Consider the following 10,906-nt stretch of genomic DNA (forward strand, 5'->3'; position numbering starts at 1 on the left):
CTCCAGCGCGCCCGCACCCGATGCGCGCCGCCGCCGCGCGCTCCGGCCGGAGGCACAGGACCAGAAAGGGGCGGAAGCAAGCGGCCGGGTCGGTCGGAATGCACCAGGGGCTGGATTCCCAGTGTATTCGAGGTCAGAACCGAGAGTGTGCAGAGGGGTCTGGTGGAGGAGCCCGGGCTGGGATGCAGCGGAAACCCAGCCAGGGAAGGGGCCCGGAAGATGGGCTGACCTGGAATTTATCAATCCATTCATTGCAGCATCACTAAAGGCAGCAACCCGCTCAGGGGGCTGCTGGCCAGGCCTGACACTTAAAAAAGCATAGGGAGGAGTGTGAGTGGCAGGGCCCTGGAGGTGGCTGGGGTTTGGGTCTCTGGACGCTGGACAAGAGTGTAGTAGGGGTCAGTCTGAGTGGGTCTGGGAACCAGGAATACGTTGAGAGAGGGGAGATTCTAGTCACAGGATGGGTGGGAGCAAGTGAAGGGACTTAATACCCAGATGGGCACAGTGTGGGTGAGTGAACGCTGCCTAGGGGTTGGGCCACATGTGCCCATGGAGCTAACTCGGACTCAGAGTCAGTCCTGAGCACACAGGCAAGGACTTCTCAGCAAGTGGGTCCACGGCTCCAGACTCCCTTGTTGCTATCAACAGACTCAGGGGCAGCCAGCCCAGTACTTCTCTCCCTGCCCTAGAGCCAGCTCTGTTCAGAGCACGGACAGAGCTACCAGACAGAAAAGTCCGTGAGAGATTCGCATGAAGTCGAGGTCCATAAGCCTATAGGGGGCTCTGTGAATGGAGGGCAAAAAAGGCAACAGAAGGGGCATGATCCAGACAAATACCATGTTTATTTCACAAACACTGGGAAGACAGGATGGGGTGGGACCTGGAGCATGGCTGCGCCCAGTCATCAGTGACCCACTCCCCACAATAAGGATCCAGCCAGGCAGTGCCACCAAGTTGACAGGCGGCAAGAGTGCAGGGAGGGCTCCTGAACACCAAGCCTCCGGCAAGGTTAAGGGGCACAATGCCAGCTATCCCAGGAAAACCACAAATAAATAAGAGGGGGGCACGGCCACACCCATACAGACGATCTAGTCACCCATCTTCACTCTGGAAGTCTGTAAAAGAGAAACAGGAGAAATCAGGCAGGGAGAAAGGAGTCCTTAGGTTATGGAGAAATTATGGAAGATCAGGCTTCCAAACCCACGACAGGACAGGAGGACAGACCCAAGAGACCAGACAGGGAACTGGACCTGGATGGGCATGTGACAGTCACCAACAGGGGCTGGTGGACACCCACAGAGTAAGGCTGTGGGACAGACAGATGGAAAGAAGTTGGCACAGGGAGAGTGCCAAGACTCACGACAACCCAGTCAGGAACCCACAGTCACTTAAACCCTCAACAAATCCTAGGTACCAACTCATGGGGACACACACACGCACGTCAGCAGACACACCAACACAGAGGGCTAAAGGCAGACTGGCTCCCCACCTAGCCTAGGCTACAGACAAAGAGACATAGAGACGCACAGGCACAGAGAGACTTCATGGAAGAGAGAGAGGGGGAGACGTAAAGCAACAGAGAGAAAAATAGAACAGTTGTCGGTGATACCAGATTGCAGACAAAAATAAAGCTTCGAAAAAGGGATAACCAGAAGATGGAATGAGGCTGGAAGCTACCACGGACTTCTGGGTGACGTAGGGGAGGGGGCGGTGCTGGGTTGGGACTAGGACTCAGAAGCTCCCCAGGGGGGCTCAGCACCTGAAGGATTGCCACGATGACACCAAACAGGCCAATGGCACTGCCAAAAATCTCCACGATGAGAATCTTGACAAAGAGGCTTGGGTTCTGTGCATCGGCCAGTGCGGCTCCGCTGCCCACAATGCCCACACAGACTCCACAGAAGAGGTTAGACAGGCCCACCGTGAGGCCAGCCCCGAACATGGAGTAGCCTGCAGAATGGAAAGGGAGCGGTCACGCCACGCGGGGACACGGGGAGGGGCAGAGCAGGGCTTCACGTGGAGTAGTGGGGGCAATCACCACCCCAGTCAGTGCGGCCAAGCTGGCCTGAGTAGAGAAAGTCTTCAAAACGGGGAGGTTAACGGCTGGGCGAGGGGGAATGCGGGTGAGAAGACTCAGTTTATCTCTTGGTCTTCACACTCACTGACCTGCGTGGTAGTTCCGATGGCCAATTGCATGGGGTTCGGTGGCACTGAAAGGCTGAGGGAAGCAGAAAAAGCATCAGGGGCCACCTCCTATGCCTTGTGCCTATCCCCTGCCCCCATCAATAGGTAACGTATTCAACACACTAGAAAACTCTTGCCCGCCCCAACCTGGTCCTCCATACCTCTGCCATGTTGCTAATGACGATTGCCATGATGATGCCATAGATGGCCACAGCCTCACAGAAGATGATGCTGGAGGTGGTGGACAGTGGGGGATAGAGAGAAGATAAATGAGAAACCAACTTTCTGCCCCAGAGTCCCTAGACACCTTCTCCCACAGTACCCCAGCCCAGGAGGTGGCAAGTCCCAAGCAGGCCAGATGCAGACGGGGTGTTTTTCCCACGATCTCCCACAGCCCTCACTCACCTGACCAGGTTCTTGGTCTTGATCCTGGGGGCCTTCACCCCTCCCCCAATAATGGAAGAGCCGGTAATATAGATGCCCCTGGTAAAGGGTAAGAAATGGAATGACAGGGCCCAAGTTTGCGCCCAGAATGATTAACAACCCGGTGACACCTTCTGCCGTGACTCAACTCCTCCCCCTGGCACCGCACTCCAGGACTCACCACGCTGCCCCCACCACCGACAGGGAGATGGCAAGGCCAATGCCCAAGTTCGACCACATGAAGGGGGAAGTTTCAGTCAGGAACCTGGGACAGAGACAGGGAGGAGGGCAGTTCAACCCTGGTGGGGAAGCAGGCACACAACCCACCCGCCTTCCCAACACCACTCTCCTAAGCAGTGCTCAGGAGGCCACTCCTGATGCTTCTGTACCCCCCCCACCCGCGGGAGGCCCCACTGGGCCAGTGCTTGGGAAACTGAGCCGGGCACGCTGGGGGATGGGACACGCAGGCAAAGCATGTGCTCCAGCCCGCTGATTTCTTTCCCCACCCCCCAACCCTGAGCACTGGGACGAGACTTCCTATCTCCCAGAGACTCTTACCATGCCACATCAAAGCGGAAGCCCAGGTCAAAAATGGTGTAGCAGATTCCTGCCGCAGTTAGAGAGAAAAAGGGGGGCGAGGGGGAGGGGCATTAGGGTCCCTTCCCTAGAGCAGAGCCACCAGACTTGGTCACGAAGTTGCTGCCCCAAGATCTGCCCACACACACCAAGTTCAAGGGTGAGTCTTCAGGCAGGCCTCCAGGTGAAAAGCACAGCAGGCTGGCGAGGCGCAGCTCTGCTGGGGCCGCCTCCATTTTTCTGCCACTCCCATCCTAGCGCCCCTCCCTCGCTGACAGCCCAGACCCAGACCCTCCTAGGGCGGCCGGCACAGGCCCGAGTACCCTGGGGGAAGGAGAGAGCAAGGGCTCTGGCCGGGCCCCGCCAGATCCCACCAGATCCCGCCAGCCCGGTGTGTGCCTCTGTTGACCCAACAGGCAGGGGGAGCGGGGGAGGTTGGGGTGGGGGTGGGGGGCGGGGAATCGGCCGGCAGGAAAAGCGGAACTGGAGCAGCCGGCTCGGGATCCGAGCGGGCCGGTCAGCCGCAGGGGAGGGAGGACGGCAAGGGGACGGGGGAGGGGCGGCGGGGAGGGGGCGCAGGCTGCTCCCGGGCCCCGCCGCGCGCCTCCTCACGCGGTTAGAGACCCCGGGGCTCCGGCAGGGGTGCAGCCCCGCAGAGCCCGCACCGGGGATCCGTCATCCCGGGGCCCCGCCGGGCCCGCTCCGGCCCCGCCCGCCAGCGCCCGGCCTCACCCACAACCGCCACGCAGGCCCAGAAGGCCACGAAGACCCCGGAGTAGAGCAGCGCCAGCCCCGTCATGGCGGCGACGACGGCAGGGGTCGGATCGGTGGGCCAGAAAACCGCGTCCCTGCGTCCACCGTCCGCCCCGCAGTCCGTCCGCCCGCCCCGCAGCGTCACCTGACCCGCCCACGTGACGCGCCGCCCCCACGTGACCCCGGGCGTCGCCAGGACGGCTGGCGCCGGGGATTGTGGTCGTTGTAGTCTCGGCTTCGGAAGAGGCCGCCTCGGGACAGTGGTACCTGGCCAAGCCCCAGCCCTCAGCCCCTGCTCCCTGGCTTAGCCCACAAGCTTGCTGCCCTCACGTAGATCCCGCCGCCCGCTGCAGCCCGTTGCGTGCAGTCCGACCCTGCCGCGGGGGGTTCTCTCCGTATCGGGGTCCTCTGCTTGCTGCAGCATCCTTCTTCCTGCTCACCCCATTGCCCAGCTAACCTCTCAGACCTCTAGAGCGCCTTCTTCCAGAAAACCCTAACTCAGGCAGGGCGCTCGCTCTGGTGCCCCAATGATGTCCTGATGATGCTTAAGATCATGTCCTTTCCCTTTAAATGCTCGGGGGTGTGTGTGTGTGTGTTGAGTTGGGGAGCTAACATACTTTTTGTTTGAGGGGCCACACTAGGTCCCCCACCACATCCTACATAGCCCCACCCACACCAGCCAGCAGTTTGGGGGACATCTGGGCTGCACCAAGTGAGGCAGGCGGGGATCATGTGGTACTGGGGGTGTAACTAAGGGCCTGACACATGCTTGATGACTCTGTGCCCAGGGATCAGTCCTGGTGGTGCTCAGGGAACCATATGGAGTTCTGGGGAGGGAACCTGGGTTGGCTGTATGCAAGGCAAGTGCCCTACCTGTTATCTTTCCAGCTCCCCGAGTATACTTTGTTTCTGGGTCACCCAAAAGCACTCAGGGGTTTTCTCCTGGCAGGCTCTGGGTACCCTATGGAATGTCGAGGGTCAAAACCTGGGTTGGCTGTGTGCAAGGCAAGAACCCTACCTGCTGAGCTATCACTCTGGCCCCCCCAAAGTGTAATTTTAATGCCTCACTAAGCTTCTACCAATGTGGTTCCTCAACCCCTTACCTGATTTCGCTTTCTAACATTCCTCCACTCTCTTCACTGGCTTCAGTGCTGCTTCTGGGAGGGAGGTGGGGAAGGTCAGGCCATACTCTGAAGTGATACGGGGGCCATCTCCTTCTGTTTCTCCCTAGCATGGGGAATCTCTCCCAAGGGAGTTTGGCACAACGGCAGCCAGTATTACACCCTGGGCCTCCGCATACTAAACATGCACTCCAGTCCTTGGAATCTTTTCCTGGCTCTCCCTGCTCTTTCTTGAACATTCTGGCCCACATCCTACTGTTCATGCTTCTGCTATCCATTTGGCTCATTCTGTAACTTCCTTGTCATCTCATCTTTACTCACCTTCAAAAGCCTTCCTTGATCGTACTATTTAATGTTCCCAACCCCTCTTCCTTATTCCCTTCCAACATTGCAACTACGTTTTGGCATGCCAAGTATTCTGTTTGTCCATCCCACACCCAATGTAAACACCATAAAGATTTCTTTTTTTTTGGCTTTTTTGGGTCACACCTGGCGATGCACAGGGGTTACTCCTGGCTCTGCACTCAGGAATTACCCCTGGCCGTGCTCAGGGGACCATATGGGATGCTGGGATTTGAACCCAGGTCGGCCGCGTGCAAGGCAAACGCCCTACCCGCTGTGCTATCTCTCCAGCCCCAACACCATAAAGATTTCTGTTGAGGGGCTAGGGAGACAGCACAGGGGGTAAGGCTGCATGCAGCCAACTCTGGCTTACTCTTCGGTATACTGCATATGAGCCTGATTACTGCCAGAAGTGACCCCTGAGGACAGAGCCAGGAGTAAGCCCTGAGCACCGCATTGTCTCAGGGCTTTTGAGACAATGATATTGTCCACCATGAGCCCACCACCACCGCCACCACAAAAAAAAAAAAAAGAAAGAAAGAAAGAAAAGGAAAAAGGGTTTCTGTTGAGACCCAGAAAGAAGTAATAGGACATTAGGACATAAGGTGCTTGCCTTTATGCGGCTGATCCTGGAACCGAATCACTAGTCCCAGAACACTGCTGAGAGTGAACACAAGTACAGAGCCAGGTGTGTCCTAACACCCCACCCACCCTAAAGTTTTTTTTATGGGGAGGCCAATGCTGCATTTCCAGTGCTTGGTACATATAGGTATGCAGGACTTACCTGAAGGGGCTGGAGAGAGAGAGTACACCAAGTAGGATACTTGCTTTGCACACAGTCAACTCAGGTTCAATACCCAGCATCCCAGATGGCCCCCGAGTCCACCAAGAGTGCAGAGTCCTGAGCAATGCTGGGTGTGACCAAAAAACCCAAACCGAAACAAAAATTTCAAAAGCCAAACCAAGCCAAAAATAAGCTTAAATAAAATTCTAGGTGGTATTTATAGTAAAAGAAAACACCTTTCAGAGAGAGTACAAAAGTTAAGGCACGTGCTTTGTGTAGAATCAATCCTTTTATGATTCCTGGCACCTGAGCACCACCTGGAGTACCTTCTGTGCTCAGGGGGGTCAGCATCATCTCGCTGAGCACCACTAGGTGTGACTGAACTCTACTTCCCTGATGAAAAGGAGATAAATACTTTGCAAAGCAGAATTTTAAGGTACACTAAAATGACGGCGGAAGTGAAATGGCAAAAGAACATGAGTTCCTGCTCATATCTGAGATTCTCCAGTACCTCCGTCCTCTCCTTTGCCTGAATACCCTTTTCTCCTATTACTTTTTCCTCCAAGAGCACCAGCTTAAGGTACAAACACTTCCCCACCCCCACCACAGGCTTCCACTGGATTCATCAGAGAAGAGTGTGCTAATTACCTGCAAAACACCCCCCTCTCCCCTGCGACACCATGAGGACAAGAATTCAATTCAAATCTGCAACCACAGGACCCAGGCAAGAAGCGTTCTGCAGTGTCTGATAAATGAAAAGAATCCGAAGGAGAAAAGCATCTGGTTTATTCAAGTTTCTGTGCCGTCTCCCTGAGGACAGAGGTCAGGGTTGGTGCAGAGCTGCAGTGTCCCAGGAGGAGCTAGGGAGAAGCTCAGAACTACACTGTACTCTCCGGGGGCCACTAGCAGTGTACCCTCCAGGGCCACTACCAATGTGACTGAGAAACAGGCGTTCCCACCTGACTCCTGCTTCCGTTCAAACAGCCACAGCACTGAGTGACAGTGGCGCTGAGCAGCACCAGCCTAACTCCCTGGTTCTCAAGTGGGGGTCGTTCTGCCCCCATAGGACATCTGTCAATGTCCAGAGACAATTTCAGTTTTCACCACTGGGAAGGGCCACATGACGAGCATCTGCTCAGCAAAAACCAGAGGATGATGCCAGGTATCTATCCTGCATGCCCCGGGCAGCCGGCACAATCAAAAACAAGCTGGCTTCAGCGGGTTGCTGGCCCCGTGCTGAGATCTCCAAGTGCACACAGTGCAGGCCTGCTACACAGGAACTGGGATCAGCAGAGGTGGTTGCTGTTCCCAGGAGGACCAACGGGCCCAAAAGGCTTTAGAAGTCCTAAGTTAGGCCACAGCAGCCCACCACAGGCATTTATTAAGCCAGTCGGTGCCACGCCGTGTGCCCGGATGGTGTCCTGCTCTGCCCAGGCTCCCTGAGGAGCAGAATGCTTAGGGGGTGGGGGGACAGAGCAGGTGTTGGCTGTGCTACGTCCATGTGCAGCTCTGTCCCCAAACTATCCGCTGCTCCCCTCATCCTCATAAGCGATGGCAATCCCACGTCTTCCGCTCACAGCTCCTGTCACCGGCGTCTGGCCCAGGCGGGGCTGCAGGCCTTGCCAGCTCCGGGCGCTAAGGAAGGAGGCTGCAGAGGGAGGGGGTGAGACTTTCTGGGCCAAACCCAGGTCAGACTCAAAAGGCCGGGAGTGGTGCTGGATGCACTTACCTGCGGGGCTGCTCTCCGTCAGCTCCAGCTGCGGCCGTGGGGTCAGGGCCGAGCCTCCGGGCTCATCTGATGACTTCCACGAAGAGGGGGGTCGCAGCTCCCCAGTGATGAGCGACACATCTGGGCTGTCCCACAGCTCCGAGTCGGGGGGTGGGAGGGGCACGTGGAAGGGGGAGCCTGGGAAGGAGAGAGAGGATCCCAACTGGCCCCGGGACTCTGCGGTCAGTGTGTGCAGCTCGGCTGGGCCGCCACTTACCAGGCAGCAAGTCGGCGTAATGGGTTAGGTGCGGAGCCAGGCCCGGCGGGGGCCAGGCAGGGTTGCAGGCTGCCTCCAGCTCACATGGCGTCAGTACGGGCCGGAAGAAGCTACCAGAAGTTTGGGGGGCTAGGGCCCCCAGAGGACAGGCCAAGAGCACGAAGACATCCACCTCCGGGAAGTTGGCCAGTTTGGCAGGAGTGGGCCTCCCGAGGGCCAGCACGTAGCTCCGCTTGCCAGCAGCCTGGGTGAGGGTCCGAAGGTGTGCCAGGGCCTCCTGGTGCCGGGCCACACCCATCGTGCCCGCCAACAGCCCCACCACACGGGCATCACGGGCCCTCTCCACTAGATAGTGGCGACGTGCCTTGAGCCGCCCAGCACGGGTACTTTCATCCTGAGTCCGGCCAGTCTCTGGACAGCAAGAAAAGAAGGGCCGTCCCGGGGCCCAGGCCAACAGCAGCCGGCTCAGGTCTGGGTCCAGGTCAGGGCTGGAACTGGCCTCGGAGCCTCCCACGTAGAAGGCGCCATACTCTTCCAGACGGCGCCCTGGGGCCAGGGGGAAGCGGCGCCCCAAACACTCCATAGGCGGGGGCTCTGCCTGGAGGGAGTCCTTTGGCAGGGGAAGGGCCGGGCTGGAGACAAGCAGGTCTGGGTACTGAGGGCGCAGGAGAGCAGCCAAGGGCTCTGAAAGAAAAAGGGGAGGCGTCAGGGTTGGAGCCCCCATCCCCAGAAATATAATTTCTAAATAAAGGCCAGGGTCAAGCCTGTAATGAAGGTCATGGCGCGCTCTTTGGCGGAATACTGAAATAGGGAAAGGAGGTATACAGTGGCTGCCCGCCCTTCCCGGTACTCCAGCAAACCTCACCCAGGGCATGGGCGCAAGCTGGCTCACTCAGCAGCACGACAGGTGCACTGCGCTCGGGGTGCAGGGCCTCAAAGGCCTGAGCACAGAGCTCCAGGGCCACAGATCGATGACCAAGAACAAAGGCCACAGGGAGTGGTCGCGCTGGCGGACTCAAGCAGGCAGGACCAAAATGGACCAAGGCCTGCACTCCGGCTTGCTCGGCGCCCAGAACATCCACGCAGCAGCTGCAGGAGAGACACCATTAGTGAGAGAGGGCTCCTGGGAGAAGCCGCTGTTGCCCAGGGCAAATGCGGTCAGAAAAGACACGCTGTCACTGAGGGGGAAGCTAGTTACCAGGGGAGGCATCACCACGAGGGAGAAAAGCTGTGGGGGCCAAGAGTGTCAAGGAGGGGGCCCGCCGCTGGCACCCGCTTCCCAGGACGACCCCACTTTCCAGTTCTAGTTCACACCTGCCATAGGTCGTGTCCCCCAGAATGAACATCTTGGACCCCGTGATCTCCTCCAGTCGTGCGGCGACGGCTCCAGCATCTCCCAACAGCTGGTCGGGGAACTGCAGGGCCACCTGCAAGCATGAGCCCACAAGTCAGGTGCGCTCCGCCCCCAACCGTATCCTCGCAAAATTCTCCCAGGATCCGGATCCTCCGCGCGACCCGTGCCAAGGCGCCCGTCCTCTCGACCCTGTCCTCACCCGCTGGCACCCCAGGCCCTGGACAAATTCAGCGATGCGCTCCAGCTCGTACACGCGGCTCAGGTCCTCCAGAGGGGTACGCGGCCCCCCGGCGCCCGCCTCCCGCTGCAGCGCCGCCTCCGCCGGGCTGCTGAACGTGGACTCCATGAGCACGGCTTGGCGGGAAGCAGAGCCAGCCGCAGGTCTGGGTCCTCCAAAGCAGTCCTCGGAGGATGAGGGACCCGACCGGGACGCGGGAGCTGACTCCAGTCAGGAGCGCCTACAACAGGTACCACACTCCAAACTAGCGTTTTCAGCACACATGGGTCCGCAGGGGAGACTACTTCCGGGGACAGAAGGCGGGGCTTGAGAGCAGTCTGACCAATCCTGAACCAGCACAGTCTCCGCCCTCCAATCACACCTAGCTTCCCACAGAGAACCAATGAGCGGCCCGAGCCTGAGCCCGACGGGAAAAGCGAGAGGCGGGCGCAAAGCCTCCTGGGTGTTGTAGTTCCGCAGTCCCTTTGTTCCGACTGCGGACACCGAGTGACCAGGTAGAAGCAGCTCCTTCCTGCTGCACACCGCTGAACATTCGGTGCACTCTACCATCGCGGAAGCGTCGCCCAATACTTTTTCACGCAGGTGCCCAAAGGTGTTGAGCAAGCTTGGCGTCCTTGCTCTACATGTTCCCTAAGGACCAAAGCCCCTGCGACCTTCTTTTCCCTCCTCTCCAGAGGGTGCTGCTAAGAGTAGCGTTCCCCATGGGGTTACTGAGTAAAACCTGACGGAAGACTTCACAGACCGGCCCTTTGCAGGGCACATCGACCTCCTGGAAGTCGGGGCAGGGAGGCAAAGCCTGAGCTCGGGTGAGAAGAGGCTGAAATGAGGATGAATTATGGGGGACCCCATTATGCAAAGGGAGGGAAAACAGGTGAAGGGGAGACCAGTGTCATTGGTAACTGGTGCCATGAGTTCCAGGGAGACTTATGGCTCATGGGTCTGCACCAGGTCTGCTGACGGCTGGGGTACCTGCGAGACAGCTAGGTCAGTGGTGGCTCCTGAACGGAAAGCGAATTCGGCTTGGAGCGACCGGGAGGAGCTGTCCCTGGTCCTGACCACACGGGGCTGGTCACTCCCATTCCCATTAGAATGGACACTTCTCCCATGCGCCTTCCACTCCCTGGCTCCCTCTCCCTGCTTGTGAGA

The 10,906-nt window shown here is 58.4% G+C and overlaps 2 protein-coding genes across 2 annotated transcripts; both read right to left on the minus strand.

Moving 5' to 3' along the window:
• Nucleotides 1-823: 823 nt before the first annotated feature.
• ATP6V0B (ATPase H+ transporting V0 subunit b) lies at nucleotides 824-4,089 on the minus strand. The gene is made up of 8 exons (XM_055139065.1): nucleotides 3,916-4,089; nucleotides 3,166-3,214; nucleotides 2,789-2,872; nucleotides 2,590-2,667; nucleotides 2,346-2,415; nucleotides 2,167-2,218; nucleotides 1,760-1,950; nucleotides 824-1,115 (listed from the first exon to the last, which is right to left on the minus strand). Exons 1-8 carry the CDS (start codon nucleotides 3,980-3,982, stop codon nucleotides 1,089-1,091), a joined length of 618 nt encoding a protein of 205 aa, XP_054995040.1. The 5' UTR covers nucleotides 3,983-4,089; the 3' UTR covers nucleotides 824-1,088.
• A 2,863-nt stretch (nucleotides 4,090-6,952) lies between these two features.
• On the minus strand, nucleotides 6,953-10,027 carry DPH2 (diphthamide biosynthesis 2). The gene is made up of 6 exons (XM_004614283.2): nucleotides 9,722-10,027; nucleotides 9,483-9,595; nucleotides 9,034-9,257; nucleotides 8,169-8,852; nucleotides 7,913-8,089; nucleotides 6,953-7,831 (listed from the first exon to the last, which is right to left on the minus strand). Exons 1-6 carry the CDS (start codon nucleotides 9,866-9,868, stop codon nucleotides 7,704-7,706), a joined length of 1,473 nt encoding a protein of 490 aa, XP_004614340.1. The 5' UTR covers nucleotides 9,869-10,027; the 3' UTR covers nucleotides 6,953-7,703.
• Nucleotides 10,028-10,906: the final 879 nt, after the last annotated feature.

This window comes from Sorex araneus, chromosome 5 (assembly GCF_027595985.1).
Source record: "Sorex araneus isolate mSorAra2 chromosome 5, mSorAra2.pri, whole genome shotgun sequence".
NCBI lineage: Eukaryota > Metazoa > Chordata > Mammalia > Eulipotyphla > Soricidae > Sorex > Sorex araneus.

What these genes read in the sequence shown, in the direction of transcription:
- ATP6V0B (XM_055139065.1), bottom strand. Translation starts at nt 3,982, where the DNA reads ATGACGGGGCTGGCGCTGCTCTACTCCGGGGTCTTCGTGGCCTTCTGG. An exon ending in TTCCGCTTTGATGTGGCATG is followed by an intron (nt 2,873 to 3,165) that starts GTAAGAGTCTCT and finishes TCTCTGTCCCAG; the next exon opens with GTTCCTGACTGAAACTTCCC. An exon ending in CCATCGGAACTACCACGCAG is followed by an intron (nt 1,951 to 2,166) that starts GTCAGTGAGTGT and finishes TCCATTCTGCAG; the next exon opens with GCTACTCCATGTTCGGGGCT.
- DPH2 (XM_004614283.2), bottom strand. Translation starts at nt 9,868, where the DNA reads ATGGAGTCCACGTTCAGCAGCCCGGCGGAGGCGGCGCTGCAGCGGGAG. An exon ending in AGGGCCTGGGGTGCCAGCGG is followed by an intron (nt 9,596 to 9,721) that starts GTGAGGACAGGG and finishes TCATGCTTGCAG; the next exon opens with GTGGCCCTGCAGTTCCCCGA. An exon ending in GGGGACACGACCTATGGCAG is followed by an intron (nt 9,258 to 9,482) that starts GTGTGAACTAGA and finishes TCTCTCCTGCAG; the next exon opens with CTGCTGCGTGGATGTTCTGG.